Raw genomic sequence first — 19,589 nt, forward strand, 5'->3', positions numbered from 1 at the left:
CCGATTTATCCGTGAAAGAGAATAAAGGGCTTGCCTCTCAGAGACTGTTACAGTTCATTCACAAGTTATTTTTAAAGAGTTCTGGGACCTTATGGTGAGAAGCAGGCATGGCAAAGAAGGAATGATGGACTCCTTGAAGTTAGTACCTAACTCTACCTAACCAGCTGCTCAGATCAGGCCAAAAAGATGGAGAACCAGCTTTCCTAGCTCATAAATTAAACAAAACACAACACAACCTTGCCCATAAGCAGTCAGAAACCAGAGCAGCCACAGCTAGCAAGGCCTTATGGAAATGCCTCTACCGAGGTACACTTCTATAAAAGGCACGGAAGGCGGACTAAAAGGTCTGATCAGGATGCCATTTTCTGACCCTGTGAATCAGACTCAGATTTTCCTCTCGTCCTTAGTTTAAAACCCAAACCACATACATAGGACTACTATTCCCGTGCTTTCAGGAGCTTCTTCCTGTTAGGTACTAAAAAGACCAGCTGGTCACATGACTCAAACTTCTGGGCAGCTAGACTTATTAAGTTCCAAAGCAAACCCCCACCATAAATCATATACAAACAAATACACAACAGCAAACACAGCAGAAATAGCAACAGTGATTTCCTAAACCAATGCCATTGTTCAAGTATGACTGTCATGTCCTCTCCCTCACCTTTAGACAAGTAGACTCAAACATTTGCTAACCCTTGCACTCCAAGCTATAAAAGCTTTAAGTTCTTTAGGCTGGTTACGAAGGAAAAACTGGCAGCAATCTCTAAGCTAGACCTCACACACATAAGCAGAGCCATCTCCCAAGGCCATGATGTTTCTGGAGAGCATGCCTAGAGAACAGAATGACACATCATCTTCCTCATGAGGAAGAGAGATTCAGTCCACCACTGAGAATGCCACCATCAACACACACCATGGTTCACTAAGTGGCAGCTGGAAGGAGACCTGTTCCCCACCACATGGACTGAATGAACTCACTTCCATTCCAGCAACTGGAGAATGATAGTCAAAAAAAATCTATTCAAAGAATGGAAAATTACTACCCTCTGCGGACTCTCAAATGACCATCTAACTCTGTACTGGAAAGATGGGAGATAACGACTTAAGTTTGGATTCCCTAAAATCCACCTAAAAAGCTGGTTAGGCACAGAGGCCACCTGTAATTCCAGCACTCAAGAGGCACATTAGCTAGCAAGAGTAGCCAAATTATCAAGGTCTGAGTTCAATGAGAGACCCAGGCTCAATAAACACAGGGACTAGTAGATTGAGCATGACATCTTGAGTCCGCTTCAACCTTTCATTTTCTCTCTCTCTCTCTCTCTCTCTCTCTCTCTCTCTCTCTCTCTCTCTCTCTCTCTCTCTCTCTCTCACACACACACACACACACACACACACACACACACACACCACCAGCATCAGCACCACCACCATATACACTCACACACAAAAACACACACAGTGGTTTGGATGACATTTTTTCCCTGATTTCTTAATGTCTGGGAGTAGGGCCTATTCACACATTATTTACATCATATACCAGGAGCCTGAGGGGCACACATTACATTATATCTATGAGTTTTGTGCATGGATAGTATCATGATGAAGATTCATCAGGTCAATATTCTAAAGTCTCAAATTTTGGATCAATTTAGATTTCCTGGTTTGTGCAGGTCAAGCTCCAAGTCATTCACAGAAACAAATGGAAGTTAAAAGGTTGAAAGACTTGTGTGGGATGACACAGCCAGGTGGAACAAGAAAAGATGCAAAAAATAGGGGCTTACAGTTCCATGTTGAGTCCAACTCCTGGTTAAATAGGTAGGAAATAGGAAAAGTGACATTTTCTAAGTTTAAAATTTAGAAATATGAAAAAGTATAAATCTTTAAGAAAAAAATTAAAAAAAAAAAAAGAAAAGAAAAAAATTGAAAAGCAATATAAGGACTCAGAATAAAAGTTTATTAGATTACCTTAATCACTGTCAAACTGAACACTTTAAAGAATAGCTTATTATTAATATTTAATACTCTAATTTTTATAATAGAATTTTCCATATTACTTAAATAGTAATTTAATTATTTTAATAAAGATATTCCATATTTCTAGATAGTAGTTAATAATTATTAGGCAAACATAATTTTTAGTCTACTATATGCTTAGATAATTATGGAAAAAGAAAGAATACACGCGGGTACGTCCATACTTCCATCCATTTTTCCATAGACTTCGGACAATAGAGGCTGATTTCTGGAATAGTACCTAACAATAATATACAGTTATGTTCCAGTGACAGAGCTCCTGTTCTGGAAAATAAAGTTTCATATACCCTACTGATTCAGAAGGTGGGAGATATGCTGGATCAGTAGTTTGTATCACTGTGCACAAGAGAATACACTTCAGAAATGAATGGTTTTACTTTATAATCATTTTTCTTCTACTCATGAGTTGATGTCTGATACAATAATCTAGACAAAAGGACTAATATACTGGCTTTAAACTGTGTGTTCTGCACACTATTCAGATCACATCTATATATAAGGTTCCTTAAAAATGAGTCAGGGAAATACATGAGGACTGGCAGTCAACAAGTCCCAAGCTCCTGAGAAGGCCACAGTCAGTTCTCACAGGCAATGGAGGGCTACTGACGAAAGATACCATCACACCAGCATGGAATTTCTTATACTGCCCTCAGAATATTTTGGAGCTCTACTGTCTGAACTGCATAGAAACTGTATCTTTTCCCTATCCTTGCTACAGTAAGACATTAACATCTGGGATCAGGCACCTGCTATCTACTATGTCAATATAAGGGACAATATGGGCAGGGGTTAGCAAGCCCTATGCTGCTGATGAATCCATCACTTGTTACTAGCAAGGGATATTGCAAACACATTTCCTTAGGAAGCATAGAACGATCTAGAAACATGATTAATGACATTAAAGGCTAAGCATATTATCAGTGTTGCTCGAAATAAAGCGATACCACGCTAACCTGAAGTGACATCTTTGGATTTCCTGACTCTAAGCTGTTCTTCCTGAAGGTGAAAACTGAACTGTAAGCTACAATGCAGACCACTTACCTAACATACTCAAGGTGACAGACACTTTACTCTGCCTAATAGAATTGACCACAAAGGCTCACTGAAGTAGAAGCTACAAGATAAACTGAACTGTGTATGCAAAGCAACAACTCTGCAGATAACCACCCATTCAAAAAGAGAAGCTCATCGCCATGCAGTTTGCTGATCACCCAGGGTCACTTATCTAATACAGTTCTGATTCTGGAACATGTGCATCTAAGACACTCCTCACACAGCAATGTAACAAATATCTTAGATTCTCCTGGGGCTGGAGGGAATTTAAGTCACTGAAGAAATAGCAAATGTATGTCATTTGACGTTTCAACTATTACACAAAGCCCTACTGGGCTGATAAACCTTCTTTCATAGTACTTCAGCCACTACTCCAATATTAAAAGAAAAATAATCAGGAATTTACCAAAGCCATACTGATATGGTAGGTGGCTTGGAAAACAGAACAAAAACTAATATTTGAGAATCTTAAACATCATATATAAGCAACTATATACAAAGTAGATATTTTCCTCTAAAGAAAAGCACAGTGTAATAGCAAGTGCATTGGTGGGGTATTTGCTGTCTGCAACTATGCAACTGTGGCTAACCTGTGTGAGCTCCAAGGTCTCCACTCTTAACGCAGAGTAGTGTGCGAGTTTAAACTACATCTGGATCATGCTGATCCCCAGTCTTCTGTGGTTTCTTGTGGATAGAAAACATGGAGTTCAAACACAGGATAACTCAACCTGAGTTGGAACAACCTAGCAGGGGAGCAGCTAAAGGCAGAAGGGCTCTCAGAGACGTGAGAATTGTTAAGATCACTCTGACAGCCACCACCAGGATTAAAGTGTAGCTTCCAGATCACCCAGAAAACAGTGAATACAAGAAAAGATACACTTGAGATTTCATAATAAGAATGCAAAAACCTGTCTAATAAAAAGAAAAGATAGAAATACAAATACAGGCAAAAACTGTACAATCTACTTCTGAAGAAGGATCTGCTTTGCCTCTCAAGAGAAATCTGGGCCAAACTCAGGATACCAGCTGTTATCTGATATTTTTGCAAGAACCAAATGGGGGCAGGGAAAGAAGTAGCCCATCACCCCTCCTAAATCTCAGAAAGTCACAAGTAGCAGATGTCACAGTATAAAAGCCACAAAGCATTACTGTCCTTGCTTACACATTCAGCCCAAGCAGCTGGGCCTGAGGAGAGAAGGCTGGACCACTGGCAGGAGGGAGCAGCTGTCATCAATGGTTTCTCTAAAGGCTGAGTACATTTATCTTATGTTGGCCTGCTTCCTCTGCATTTCTACCTTTTTCAGGATCTTACAGCATGCAGTACGTATGGCAAAAGGAGTGACTCACTAAGAATGAAATAAGGGTGATTATTTCTGGAGCGGGGAAAAGGGTCATCTGCTGAGATGAGCCAGCCCAATCACATTTCATTTTCTTTTTAACAACAACTTGGGCTGTCAGCACTAAAAGCAATTGATTTCCAGGATTGCTGATCATTTTAGTTAAGGAAGAGGAAGCCTGTAAAAATCCATAGGACACAGAACACATAAAACAGCCTGAGGAGAGCTAGAAAGTGGGCACCATCATTAAAGGCACTGTATTATCACTCTTAAAAGACTGAACATTTGACATGAGGAAAGATTAAGTGGGCAAGTGTGAAGAGGTAGGGGGGGAAAGCAATTCAGATTAAAAAAAAAAGTTAAAAACCAACTTAAGTCTTTGTCATCTTAAACTTCTTCTCTAAGATTCTTTTTATTCTGATTCCACCATAAGCAGTTCTTTTTCTGATTATTTGCATTTTCTCCTTAGACAGTTACTTAGTTTCATTACTAGAAACACCCAGAATTCTTGGACATCTCACATCTCACATTTGGAGACCAACATGCATTTCCTTTAGACAAAAAGCACTGACAGACATTTTTCTTAAATATAAAAAGAATGAGGTGTCAAAACGACCCAGGGTTAACAAATCACCTTAACTGTCAATCCTAAGAGAAGTTACTTTAAGCATAAAGATGACCCTGCACTTCAAGATCCCTCAAAAAAAAAAAAAAAAAAGGAAAAAAAAATCTTCTAGTCAAGTCTGTAAGCAAGATGGATGCCAGTCAGTCTTGACTAACTTCTTACCTCTTAGGCTATAGTGTAGGCTGGCTTCTTAAATCATGGGTAGAAAATAGGTTCCAACTTGAGTCAATTGATAGAGATCGTCTGGAACACTATTTTGAAATATACTTGGGAGCTACACCTAAATTCAGCAAGAGCATGCACCATGATTGATGTGAGATGTTCACACTGGGCAGAAGGGAGTGAATTGATGACATGGGCTAGATTTGCCAGAGGCAACATCACTTTTATTTGCTAAAGAAAATGAGATCTATGCTTAAAACTGGATCAACTCCTTATCCAGAGAATTGAGGTAAGGATTTCAAAATATAACCCTGCAGAAAACTATCCATAAAATAACGTACATCTTCAGAGTAAACAGGCCCTGTATAGCACAGAAGCTTGCAGAGAGTCTATCTCCTTGGAAAGCTGCTAGGTCTGAGTCAAGCCCAACACAAACACCAGACCCAGTGTGCTTGCGTGAAACCACAAATAGTTTTGAATGTTAAACTGGAAAAAGTAAGAATGTATGAAATTTATGTTTTGGTATCTATAAAAAAGGGCTGCAGTCAATGGCACTATGACCCATCTACATACATAGTAGCCACAGTCATAGTCTGTGTCAAGGGCAGAGGAGAAAGACATGGCTGAGTCTTATTGGCTTAGAAAACAACTCTAATTACTGCTGTTTAGACAACTTCAACAATCCCTCCAGTAATAGTTCAAGGATTCTCTCTATAAGGACTTCATTTAGGGGGCTTTATACAGTATAAATCTGAGAGCACTGTTGCTCTTTCTGCTAATGTAAGTGTCTACATACAATATTAAAATAGCCTCCTTTGTTCAATAAGCACAAAAATATTATACGGTATAACTCACAGGTTTAGGAGTCCCAAACTAAAAAAAAAAAAGTACAAATAAACTTTTAATTTAAAAACAAATAAATAAAACTCTTATTCTATAAGTAAATTTAAGAAAAATGTGAACATACTTTTATTGTTTTGGTTTGAAGTCTCAATCCATTCAGAGTGTTGATAGCTTTCTCTGCATCCTTGGGGTCAATGTAGTTCACAAAGCCATAACCCAAGCTCTGCCCTAAGGAGAGGGAAGGGGAAAGGCATGTTAGTTCAAACCCACTGACAAGAGGTGACTTGCTTTTAGCACAGGCTCCTGTCATTTGTAAATTTAAATACCGTCAGAACTCAGCAAGCAGTGCTGTTTCAGAAACCACACAGGCCCAGACCATCACATCATACAACACATGTCTAACCCAGGACATGGCAGCAGCCCCAAAACTGTGGGTACCTCTTTGCTGAGCTCCAGAAGAAACAGAAAAAAACATGAGCTTCACTTTTCTCACCTAGGAGATGGAAGATGGCAACAGCAACCCAGAATCTGTCAGTGCTTTATGACTCGGACTAACGCATTACCACACTTCAAAACTACAGTTACTACAGACAGTAAAGTTGAAAAGATGATTTGTGTCTATAGGAATATGCTACATAATGACATTTTTGGTCAATGATGCGCTGCATACACAATGGTATTCTCATTAGAGTCTAATTAAACTGAAACATTCCCATTACCTAGTGACATCATCACTATGGTGACCTCATAGTACAATTCATAGTCATGCACTTATGACAGTAGTAATATAAACAAATATAATGAACTGGTTATATGAGAATGCAGTTATGCACAGTTTGTACAGGAAATATTTGATGATGGCTATTACTGTTAAATATAATTTCTATTATGCATTTAACCATATGCATTTAAAAAGTTGTGCTATATAAAAATATGCCATGTTTTTGTATATAGCCCCCTCAATATATACTTTGATTTTATCAAGATCTATATACTACCAGGTGATTGATCTGTCTCATCTGCCCTTGCATAAGAGACCACCTGTAATGGTCATACATGACAAAATGGACTAACAGCACATCTCAAATTGAGATGTCATTAAACGATGTATGACCACATGCATGTGCCTACAAACACGCACATGCACACACACAATTTTAGAAGGGCATTTCTTTGGACAAATGAAGTGGAACTTTCTCTAGGTATTAGTCTGATCTAAAAGTGGAATACAGCAAAACAAGCAACGGATGACACAAAGGATAGCATACATGATGATGAGAAAAGGAAAAAGGTAAACAACAAAACACAAAAAGAATTGCACATCCAAACAAGTCATGCTTGTTGCCATGGTGGTGGCCCCATCAGGTGGCCATCTAACCTCCCACTCAGTGGTTCTCTGTTAGAAAACATGGAGCTACTATGGATGGATAAGTACTACAACACAGGCCTTTATCAGGTGGCTCCCAGAAATCAAAGGTTCAGTTGAGCCAAAATTTCTCCATTGGAGAAGAGACAGGAGACACAAATAAAAGAAATGATTAGACAGCAGACATTTCCTGGGAAGTACAAATGCTTTCTTAAAACCCTGGCTCTCTAGCAGTGTCATAGGAAAGTAGGGAATTTGTTCTTAATGGGTCCCCCAAGAGCTGCATGTTGGTATTGTAGACAGTCACTCCGGTTGCTTCAATGTGTGACTTCCTTGCTAATGATAAGAAAAACACAGAAGGCCTAGCCTGGGAACTTGGGAATATGCTTTGGAGACCATGATCAGAATTTGAGAAAACAGAAATTAACGTATTTCCTCTTTCCAAACTGTGTTTCCTGTAAACAAAAACACCAGAAAATAGCAAGGAGGGCTTGGAGCATCAGGCAGTGCTGGAGAGCTTGCTTAACATGGGTAAGGCCCTGCGTCAGATCAGCACTTCAGAGAACAAAGAAGAAGAAGGGAGAGACACAAATGCACACACTGAACACACACACATTGATTTAGACATGTACCAGGCACATTGGTGCACACATTGGTGCAGGCAAAGCATTCGTGCACATTAAATAAATCTACAAAAATAGTCACATGTCAAGGCATGGGATTTCAAGCCTTCAGATTTGTACCAATTTGAGAAGCATTTTTTACTTGTCTACTGTACATGTATGGAGTACAACTCCACTGTCCTTGAACAGGATTCAAGTTGGCAGAAGACAAAAAGAATCTAAGCAAGAAACCAGCTTATAGTGGAATGAATATGGGATTTGGACTCTGACATGTGAATTCCAATCTTGTCTCTACTGGCTACCAACTGTGTGACTGTTGAAAACCTTCCTCAGACTTTCCAACCAACTGTTCCCTCCCTCACCTTGAAAATGGAGATAAGCCCTACACAGACAGCTAGAGCGCTGAAACAGTGCTGACAATCCTCAGTACTGAGAAAGTGGACATCTGAGAAAAAGATTACATACAGAAAACTTTACACATACTCCTTACTACACAGTAAGGAGTTCAAACATATTCACTCATGGTCATATCAGGAAAATATTAAAATCCGATGGAAAAGGGAGAGACAGACAACCCTGTACTGCATAGTTTTATTACTCTACTACTCTATGAATAAATTAACTGGTAACTGCATCAGAAGAATGCAATTCTCTTTTGTACAGGTAGATTTTCTACCAGCAACAGTTTCAACCAGAGCTACACTTAGAAATCTTGGAAAGCCTGAACCCTGCTCTCCAAATTCCTGATTTTATCAGTAGGGTTTGAAGCATGAAGACAGCTTTCCAAAAGTTCAGTGTTATGGGGGTACAACCATCTTGAGAAATGTGGTTTTTGCTCTTTTGAGGGGGGTTCTTTTTTAAATCTTTATTTCTGTGTGTGTACAACTTGCAGGAGTGAGCCTGTCCTCCTCTTCCACCATATGTATGTTCCAGGGATTGAGTTCAGGGCATGGGGTTTGGCAGAAACCGCATTGTCTTGCTGAGTCATCTCAATGACCCAAGAAAAGTGAGTCTTAGGGTATATAGAACATCTGGAAGCTATGAGAGGGCCTGAGCAGTAGAATGTCCCCACAGGGAAGATACCATTTTACAGTCGTATTTTTAAGAGCTTCATGGTGGTCTTTTTCCCTGCTGTCACATTACTTCCAATTTTGGCCTCCTGAGGTGGGTCTTAGACAGTCATGCTTTTAAGCCCAAAGCTGTGCATGGAGCAGATTGCTCCAGATGTTGTTGCTAATCTGTTCCCCAGGTCAGCAGGCGTCTTGGCTCCTAGCTTGCTATGGGTAGTGGAAGGTATGAAAATGAAACCAGGAGAACTTAAATGGTGCCATTAAAAAAACAAAACAAAACAAAAAAAAAAAAACAAAGATATAAAGGTGATTGTTGGAAAGCCCATTTTTTAAATGTGACCTGATCCCCAATGCAATCTGGCTAGCTACGAAGAATAAAATTCTTACTATTGATTAAACATAAACACACATTTACCTCCAAAGAACCTCTTCTCTTTGTTCAAAAAAAAAAAAGCTTCTGACCTGGTTTTATTGAGTGTCATCTGCCAACCAGAAGGTATTCAAGGTAAGTGAATTTCCCTATTAACAATAAAACAATGTAAGGGTTGTCTGATCCTTAAAGGTACATTCTTCTGTCCACTGTTATCATAGCAAACTAAAATGTTGGGGAACTAGTACAAGAGACAACCCTTATCTGAGAAGCTTCTACTTCCAGCAGACTGTGAGTAACAGCAAAGTCCACAATTGGTGAAGGTGCAGAGAACAAGGGAGTGACGCATTCTCTGCCCTAAATGGGACATCCACAACAGCCCCTCTCTTCTGGGGCTCAGGGACCATTATGGAAGGGAGGGAACAAAGTGTGAGAGCCAGACAGTGTTTTCCAAATGCAGCAGGGCAGCCACACATAGAAATTCACATCTGCGACAGCAGGAATGTATGAGCTCAAGTCAGACAAACCCCAGGTGACTGAAAAGTTGGGTGGGTAGAGAAATGAGTGTGGACCTTGGGGAGGGGGGTCTAGAAATAGAGGTGAATATGATCAATACATAGTGTATGAAGTCCTTAAAGAATTAGTAAAAATGAGAAAAAAGTACGAGAGTAATAAGAACTTTACAGATTTTTCAGCATAAGAGTGTATTAATTAGTCAGCAAATACTGGCGCCTCAGGTATACAAAGGTGTCATAAACATGGGCAGTGCCCTCATATTATCCCCTTAATCTACTGCTCAGTAAGAAACTCACAGTGATCATGTTTGATAGTCACAGTTTTCATGTACAGTTAAGGGTGGCACTGAAGGCTTGGTGATCGGGTTCTACAACCTAAGAAACAAGTGATAAAGCAGCACGGCCAGGCACTGCCTGGGGACTGACGGCTGTTTTCTGCATACCTAACTTCACCACATCTTCTACAGGCTTTGTACATATGTGTGTAATATTAATTCATTTATTGGTTGCCTACTGTCTCATTCCTCTGAGTTCTGGCAAATAAGTTTATTCTTTATTTTTATTTATTTTTATGCTTTTTAAAAATTATCTTATTTATACTATATTTCTGGTTAGAAGTCTGTATTTTTAAAAAAGGTAATAGCTAACCAAACACCAAGGAAGGAAAACCTACTGAAAAAACTACTGAACTAGGACCTACTTAGTCTTTCTAATTCCTGTATTCCCTATTTACTTACCAGCAGGACCTACCAGGAAAGGCTTTGGAACCAAACACCTTTCCTATATCATCCAAAATGTTCCAAGTTGCTCTGAGTTTAGAACGCATGCATTCATTACCCCAAAACCAAAGATCACTTTTGGGAAAAATTCTTACAAAGCTCCACATTTAAATTCCAATTATAGTTGATAAATGAAAGCCAGCAAAATTTTGAGAAAAATATTTCTTAAGAGCAGAACTAGCATCCCATGCTCCCAGCTGCCTTCCCCAGCTACCTGTGTCCATAGTCTCTCCAGGGTTTAGGAACCACTAATCCAAGCCTGTGTATGGCAAGGATTCCAGAACTTCACTAGGGAAACAACTTGGATGGACAGTTAGTTACACAGCCATTCTCACAGGAATACTGAGCTCTCTGGACTAATGCCACATTCCAGCCAAGTTGTAGATGTCTTTTTTATTTGCATGCTTTTTAACTGAACATACACGCCACAGAAAAGAATCTCTTCCTTCACAAGCAATAGAAAACCATGTCTAAACGCAACTGATACAAGAGCAGTTCTGAACACGCTGCTCAAACCATGGTCAATGGCTGGAAGCACAAAACTGAAACACCCCAGCAGGCCCTGGCAGGAACAGGGGGCCATGCAAACAGTGTTGGGGTGAGAGGAAGAAAAGCTAAACAGGAAAAGATTCTGTTAGTGTTGAAGTGACACTGTGGGAAACACAGTAAATGCCAATTCATCCCAAACTGTGTAATTCAGGGCAGCAGCCACTCCCTAGCCACCTACATTGCTTTTAACAGCATACTTTAATTAAAAACTTAATTGCATATTTTAATTAAAAATACACAATCTTCTGGACCTGTTTCATTCAAAGGGCACTTTACTTAGGTTTTTTTCCTTCCCTATTTGAAATTACTACCAATGTACAAAATATCAAATTAACCCCTTAGGTCTAAAACTAAAGGCAACAGACTGCTATAATTCTTGATTAAAAACCTGGCATATTAAATCTTATCCAACCAATATTAAATGAGACCCTTCTCAACAAAAATTTGTGGGGAAAATTATACTTAAGTATTTCTCTAACTCAAGTATCCATTCATTCACTACTGAAACCTACATTTTGCTAGGACTCAGAGTATGCAAAGATTAGTGTTCTTCATCACAAGCCTCCAATCTGAGGAGACAATGAACAGGAAGAAGGAATAAGGAGAACCATCAAATGGGGGGAGAGAGAAACAGAAGAAGGGGTGCTGATGCTCTTTTAACACAGCAGGTTAGACCTCATCCTGATAATAAAGTCTGATATAAGATCAGTAGGAAGTGGGTCCTGGACCAGTGACTAAAATGACTTCCTATCAGCATGTTGTCCACTTACACAGCTAAACTTGCCTCTCGTCCTCAGCTGGGCATCCGTTGTTATTAATTTTTTGACTTGGTCTGTTGCTTCTCCACTCTTTCTGATTAATCACCCTGTCCTCTAGGCTTTGAAAGCTAGTGGAAGCCATCTTCCACTACTGTTACACAGGCGGCCTTCCTAAAACACACACGCTGACCATGCCCTGCTTTCTAAGATCATCACTGTCTTCCTGCTTTCTTCTACCAGGGATGTTTCTGCTGGTCCTACAGATTTGCCCTCCTATGCACATTTGTGTGCCAGTGCTGGAGCATACTTCCAGAAGTAGCTTACTCACACAAACCTTGCCTGGCTCCTCATATGCAGTGTCCATCACTAGGAGTGATGAAGAGTCTTCCTAGTTGTTCTCCAGCAGACCTCACATTATGCCTTATTTTACCACATATATATACTAGCCAATTTAGATGCATGCTGAGCTAATTTGAATATAGGCAGATCATTCCATTTTGGTACTAAGCAAAGTAGGGCAAGTGGACCTCAGTTCCTGACAAAGGAACTATCACATACTATTTAGTAAGCAAATGTTCAGTGACCAAATGGGTGAGCTATCCACAAACAGATGAAGGTATTAAGAGCAGTTATCTGTGTTCAAGGAGGGATCAAGCTGCCCCTGTGAACGTGTTCCCCTGCTCCTGTCTTGTACCAGATGGATCACAGAACATGGAGATGAGATGCTCAAATGTTACAGTATTCAGTCTTCATAAGGGAGTCATACGAGATATTTTTTAAAATAGTTCATGTAAAATTTCTCGTATGAAAATTTTCTATAAATACCATTAAAATGAAATCTCAATTTAAAAAAATAATGTTATATAGAGTAATTTGATAGATTTACATAAATCTGTTTCACAAATCTGTAAGTATGAATTATGAGATGTCAGCATATAATTTTGTTGAAAGTGCTTTTTCACTAATATAATTAAGTCTGCCGAGACTATTCATGAACCAGTCAAATAAAATGCAGAGTGAATTCTGTAAAAACCTGGTAGTTGAATCAACAATAAAAGGTGAGTACACTGATTGATGTGTATCTCTTATTTCATTTAGAGTAGTAGTAATGTTTTATGAAATAACAGAATAAAAGCAGCATAGATCTCTTTTAAATCCCAGAGTTAAATCCCCAAAACAGGTTGCTGGTGGTCCTCTGTCAAGCAAGACTCTTGCAATCTGAAGTCTAATAGTGAAATATTTGGGGAGGGAAAAAAGGAAGAAAGATTTGCAATCTCCCAATAGCCCCCATGTAGAACTGAATACTTTGACTAAAAGGGGTAGGAATGTTAAAAAAAAAAAACAAAAACAAAAAACAAGATTTGGAGAATTTGATTTCTAAGGGGAATTTTTTTTCTAATAAAGACCTAGTTTTCTCATTGTGCTGCCCTTCTGTCTCCCTCCTCCCAATGCACAATAAAGTTACAAATGTGTTGTCTTTCTTCAGATGGACTGTCTGTTCCTGGGCACCCATCATGTGTGTCTGTTCAGACAGGCTGTGCACTGTAACTCTGGCACCAGAGCAGCACAACCCAGACTTTCCCAGCTTTCTTAATATCTCACGGCATGGGTGCCACAGAGTAGGGAAAGGGAAGAGAGAACCCGGGGAGTAGAGGGATGCAATCCTTCCTGGTCAAGTTTCTCTCCAAATGTCAAGTTCTCTCTCAGCCTAAAGCTCTTCCAGATGCAATGAGTTATTCCATTTAAATAGCCACTAACTGTGGTCATACCAAATAGCTCCTTACTGCCCTCTAATGAATCAGATCAAATGGAGAGGAGCTGCTGGCAGGATCCTGTTACTATACAGTCCAGGCCAGCTCTCTCTCAACATGTAGAGCATTTTGACCAGCTTCCCAAAGGACATTACCAAGGATTAGCACCAGGACAGAGTTCACCCTAGATGTTCACACAAATACAAAACAGATGGGTGGCTCCAAAACTCATCTTCTGCCCAAATGTGAATAAAGCTGGCCTGAGACTCAAAGGACCTAATGCTCTAAATGGGTTTTGGAACTTCAGATATAAGGAGATAATAAGAGTTTAAATTGTAACTTTTCTGCTGAAATCAAAGTTATAAGTAGTGATTATTTGGTAAATATTACCTAAACAGTCTAATTCTATGGGGAACGTCTAATGTCCTCTGCACCAGGGCATTTTCTCTGTAAGTTAATTTTAATGGCCATATCTGTCCTGATTATACAACTAGTAAAGTCCTATATTTTCCTACAGTTCCAGTCCCAGTAATTATGAATTTGCTGGCAATGCAGTATGACCTTGTTTAAGTTGGCGAAAGTGTGGGTTCTTAATACATCACCCTTGCAGACAGCATTAAGAACTCCCACACAATTTAATCTTAGGTTATCGAGAACAGAGAGAGCATATTAAATCCTCTAAATGTTCAAGTGCTGTACCAGGTACTATGAATGTCTTGATTGGGAAAATTGAGCTTAATCTGAAGAGAGAAAATAGATAGATTCCTCTCATTCCAATGTTAAGGTTCTCCAGTGTGAAAGACAGTAAGATGGTGGAGCATCTGGAAGGGGATGGGGAGACAAAAGCCAGCACTTGCCACCTACTAGTTTAAATAACTGTTCAAAAAAGAGCCATCATAGCTCAATCTTCAAACTGTACGGCTGCTGTTGTGATGGGAGCAAAAGCCTAGAGATGGCGGGTAGCCAAAAACTCAGGCTCTAAAGTTCAGTTAGGACGTTAACAACTCTAAGCTAATGCCAGATCGACTCCTGGTTAAAAGCATGGGTCTGCAATAGTCTCTCCTTCATTTAATTAACATATGTGGACCTCCATTCACAGAGATACTTATAGTCTCTGCTTTGTCTTGTGCCAGCTTAAAAGGCAATGGAGTTGTTCGAGTAAATATCATTTGAGATGAGGGCAGAGGAGCTATATTCCTCAAAATAGTATTGTGGCAAAGCAGGAAGCCAGTTAACAACTGTGGTAGTAAAAAGGGCATCTGCTGTTGCTTGCACTACCAGCTGGTGTCAATCTTCACATGGGTGCATGCACACACTCACACAAAGAAACCAGAGAGCAGACTACCAAGAGGCAATGCAGCTTTCTTAATGTGGCTTTTACTCTCTACAAGACAGCATTTTTATTTAGATACCACACAAAAACAATTTAAGCCCCTAAGCACTATAATTAGTTGAGTAGCCTTTTTGACATTATGTCAGCCTTGCAATTTACTAGGAAGGCTGTTTCGTCCAAAATTTCAAAGAGAAACATTTGATTATACAAACTGTGGAAGGAACATTAGATTATGCAAACTGTACCAGGTTTATATGATAAAAGATTCTTCAGGAGATAAATTTTCTTCTTGAATACATACTTTTAAAGAATGTCTTTTTATCCAAAAGCTTCAACATCCTATATTCTCCATTGTGAAAAGGTCTTTAAGTTTGAAGGGCAAAATCCATTCCCAAGAGCCCATAAATACATCTACCTACCTGCCTGGAAGCAAAGAATACTATACTGCCTAACACTGCTATGGGGCAACATATTTTGGATAGATTTGGCACATTTAATTCTATGTATACACATTTATAAACATTTTAAAGATGTAAGTGTGGAGATTCAGAGATGATAATTAACTTGCTCAAAGGCACATGGGTAGCTAGTAACCCAAAATTTGATATCAAATATCCAAGGCTGACTTTACCAAACTAAACTTCTCCAAATTCACTGCCTCCAGTGGAGCTTAGGTGTCACTTAGAAGCATGGTCCTGTGCATCCAAGTATCACAGCTGTCCAACCAGAAAACTTATCTTCAAATACACCTGCGTTTGATTTCTTGTCCTTTGTTGTGTAATCAACTGACTGAAACTTCACAGTTCTTTCTTGATCCATCCAAAAGACCACATATAAAAGGAAGGGGTGGAGGGAGAAACCCTGAAAGAAAAGGACTAGCATCCTGCAGGTGCAGAAACCACTTAAGCCCTCAAAACAAATCCATCATTATAAAGCAGATAGATGAGAGGTATCTGCATTATAACAAGATTCATCTTAAATGAAGCTTGATTTACATACTCCTCTTCCAGAAGCTCAGAAAGCAATTCTTATGACTAAAGCCAAACATGCTTGTTACTGCCAAAACTGTCTCCCACACAAGGTACTTCTCCCCTCAGCAGACTGCTTAAAATGCTTTCATACTCTTGAGTATGGTTTCCTAGCTGTAGAAAAGAAGGTGGGATCAATATCGCACAGTCTCTGCCCTAACCTGCTTAAAAAATGTAAAGTTCCGCCTTAAATAAGAGGGAAGCCAGTCCTAGAAATGAACTGAGAACATGCATAGCTGGTCACTCAGGTTTTAATTAACCAATGACTAACCTGAGAAGCTGAAGTCTAGTGACAGATGAAATTCAGGGTTTTCTTGACAAAGACATGAAAAGAAAAAAGAAAAAGCACATGGGGGAAGATAGGAAGATGAGGAATTTTTAAAGTATTTGAGATCTGGACAACAGGTCAGGAGACAAGAGAACTGCCTCTCCTGCAGAATCAGGCTTGGCCTACAGGGGGATTAGCATGCAGCACACACAGACTGGCCTACTCCTTGAGGAACACTGAGGAAAGACACCTGAGAACAGTCAGTCTGCAGTGGTTGCAAAGGGAATGCAGATGCAAGATTAATCATTAAAGTCTCCACGAGCTTCCCAGCCCACATGAGGACCTCTCACTCATACGGATAAACCACATCTTTCACAAGCCTCCTTTCACATATGGACTCAGTCCCGCAGCAGCCCACTCAAATCAGTGCTGAGGTAGGAAGCCAAGTCTTTCCCAGGAAACCTCCTTGCATGATAGCATCTCACATTTGAAAAAGAACAAGGGACCTGCTGACCTGTACGTGAGTAGAGATTAGCCCAGCATCTCATCTGTGCAACTATTCTCATTACATATCCCACAGAGATAGAAAGCACATCTCTAAAAGGTAAAGCCAAAGATGGCTACCCTGGGTAGCGTCTTTGAAGTCTCCTTTATATAAATGTACATGGATGTGAATGTTCGCCACAGCCAGATACAATGCTATTCTAATAAGAGGACAGAAGGTGGGAAGGAGGTTACCATAAGACATTATTCTGATATTGCCTACATGACTCACAAATTATACTTAACACAAGTCTAAGTTCATTACAAAGAGGTGATACCATGTTAAGAAACATTAGAGAAGAGGCAGAGTCATTAGAGAAAGAATAATGGGTAATAATCATACAGTGGAAAAAATTATGATGCAAAAGCCTCATTTTACCTTAAAGTGACCTCTACAATGTGACGTGTGGTAAGCTCTACCTGGAATAAGTGCCCACTATAGTTCCCTTTCTTTCAAGAAGAGCAGAATTTAATTAGTGATATTTTTAGCAAAGATAAAGAACTAAAATTTCCCAAGGACTGTCACTGTCCTCACTCAGCACAAAGATCTAGGCATAAATAATAGGATTTCCCCTCCTGTGTACAACAGTTTACTTAGTTTGTATTTGATGAACAAACACAGTTGACATTTCTTTGAAAAGTTTAAGAAACATATTTTTCTTTCCTTTAACTTTAAAATTAGTCACACAAAAGCAATGAATTTTATATCTAGGAGAAATTCCCCCAATGGAAGCATTGGGTTTGGGCAGGTTGGAATAGAAATACTTGGTACAAGGAAACCTACTTAAATACTTCAGACACAGCCTCTGGGAGATCAGGAAAGCTGTCTCTGATGCAGTAGAGGGGAACAACCCCAGTGGATCCCAACTGACAAGGAAGTTGTGGGTCAGATGAAAACCATGCCTACAAGTTGAGTCACTAAAGTACCCTGATGGAAATAAATACACATTTTGTTTTTGCTAAGGGGTAGCTTCATGTTACAGCAAACCACTCAGACCACATGGCTGTTTGCCCATCAATTAACAGATGGCTTCTGAAGAGAAATACAAAATGGTGCAGTTCCTACGACTGTCACACTCATAGCACGCATGCACATTTCCCTACAATCACCACATTGTAAACCTCTCCAAGTCTAACCTCAGCACAGATACTATACTAAAGAACCTAATATGCAGACAAGAATGACTTGTTAGATGACGGAATAGTGTGGCTCTAGCTGCACTGGTATCACAGAAGATCACTCTGACTGAGCTGCAGAGGCAGAGGCTTGCCTTGTCCTCCTATGGTGACAGTGAAACATTTAATCTCATGCCAGAGATGTAGTGCACTCAGCTACAGCTGGTAGTTCCAGTTATATATTCCCTGTGAAACAAGAAAACGCTGAATAAAGAAATAATCTTTCTTACTACCATGCTATCATCTATAACAGGATAGAAATTAAAAGGGGGCTTATTCATGACTGCCTAAATTTTACGTCATTTAGAATGTGAAATATAGTGCTTCTGTTCACCTGACACTAGGGAACTTGTATGGTTTATATGTTCTATGTTCTATATGCTTATGAAATCAGATGAAAATATATTGACATGATCCGATAAGCGACATAGCGTCTATGTCCCATTATTTGGACCACATCATATAGCAACTCTGTGCAAAAAAGAAAAATAAAATCAAGACTAGAACCAGGAGAAGTGGTTTCTGGAGCTAGAGACTTAAGTCTATCTGCAAAATAGCCTTATAAATTCAATACTTAGATTGGTTAATATATCTCATCTATGAACAAAAGCTATGCCAAGCGTGTTCCCTAATGCTTGTGCTCACAATGTCCACATCTTCCTTACCCTCATCAAATTATTTCCCAAAACTATGTTTAGCCCTATGTGCTAGAGTGAGGCTTGTTAAACAAAACAACTTCCTATGGGGTACAACACTACACAGTGCATTATGTGTCCAATTATAAGCAAACTCAAAGAAATAGAGTGTTCACTCAATGCCAACTTTTCTGCTCTTTCCTGACTCAACAGCCTTTGGTGTCCAGCAACTTTCTGGTTTTGTTACTGACAAATTCTTACTTGCTATTTCTAAAGAGCAGGAAAGACTGTAAAATGGTCTTTTTTATTTAGAAGCGACAGGATAATTTTGTGATGCTGCCAGATCTCTGATTAGTTGAGCCCTATTCTGCAAACTATGAAGTATTTATTCTAGGTTCTTTAGTTGGCAACATTATTAAGGTGTTCCATTTACATTTACACTACTAATTTTTTTCTCAAACTAGATACTTCCTACCAAGAAAAAAAAATTCCACACCAAAAACAATCTGAACACAAAATACCACTTACATCATATTAGGGTTCTTTATCCACATCCACACCTAAATTACATCCAATTCAAGCACTCAAGCTTGTACCATGCTAAAAAAAACCTCCACAGTTATGACTTACTCATGTATTAAAAATTTCAGAAATCTTTGAAATTAGTTGAGATTAAAATAAACATTGTTTCAATAGCTATCAATGTTTTATCTATTTTTTTTTTTGAGGCAATGTCTCACTATATAGCCAAGGTTAGCCTTGAATTCAAAA

General features: G+C 39.3%; 1 protein-coding gene across 20 annotated transcripts in view; it reads right to left on the bottom strand.

Annotated features, from left to right (window-relative positions):
* Positions 1-19,589, bottom strand: part of Elavl2 (ELAV like RNA binding protein 2) — a 149,543-nt gene that overhangs the window by 24,770 nt on the left and 105,184 nt on the right. For all 20 annotated transcript variants that reach the window (XM_031377847.1, XM_031377841.1, XM_031377849.1 and 17 more), the window contains one exon: positions 6,179-6,282. In XM_031377847.1, the coding sequence (XP_031233707.1) occupies positions 6,179-6,282 (104 nt within the window). The remainder of the gene's footprint in view (positions 1-6,178; positions 6,283-19,589) is intronic.

Source organism: Mastomys coucha, unplaced genomic scaffold (assembly GCF_008632895.1).
Source record: "Mastomys coucha isolate ucsf_1 unplaced genomic scaffold, UCSF_Mcou_1 pScaffold18, whole genome shotgun sequence".
Classification (NCBI taxonomy): domain Eukaryota; kingdom Metazoa; phylum Chordata; class Mammalia; order Rodentia; family Muridae; genus Mastomys; species Mastomys coucha.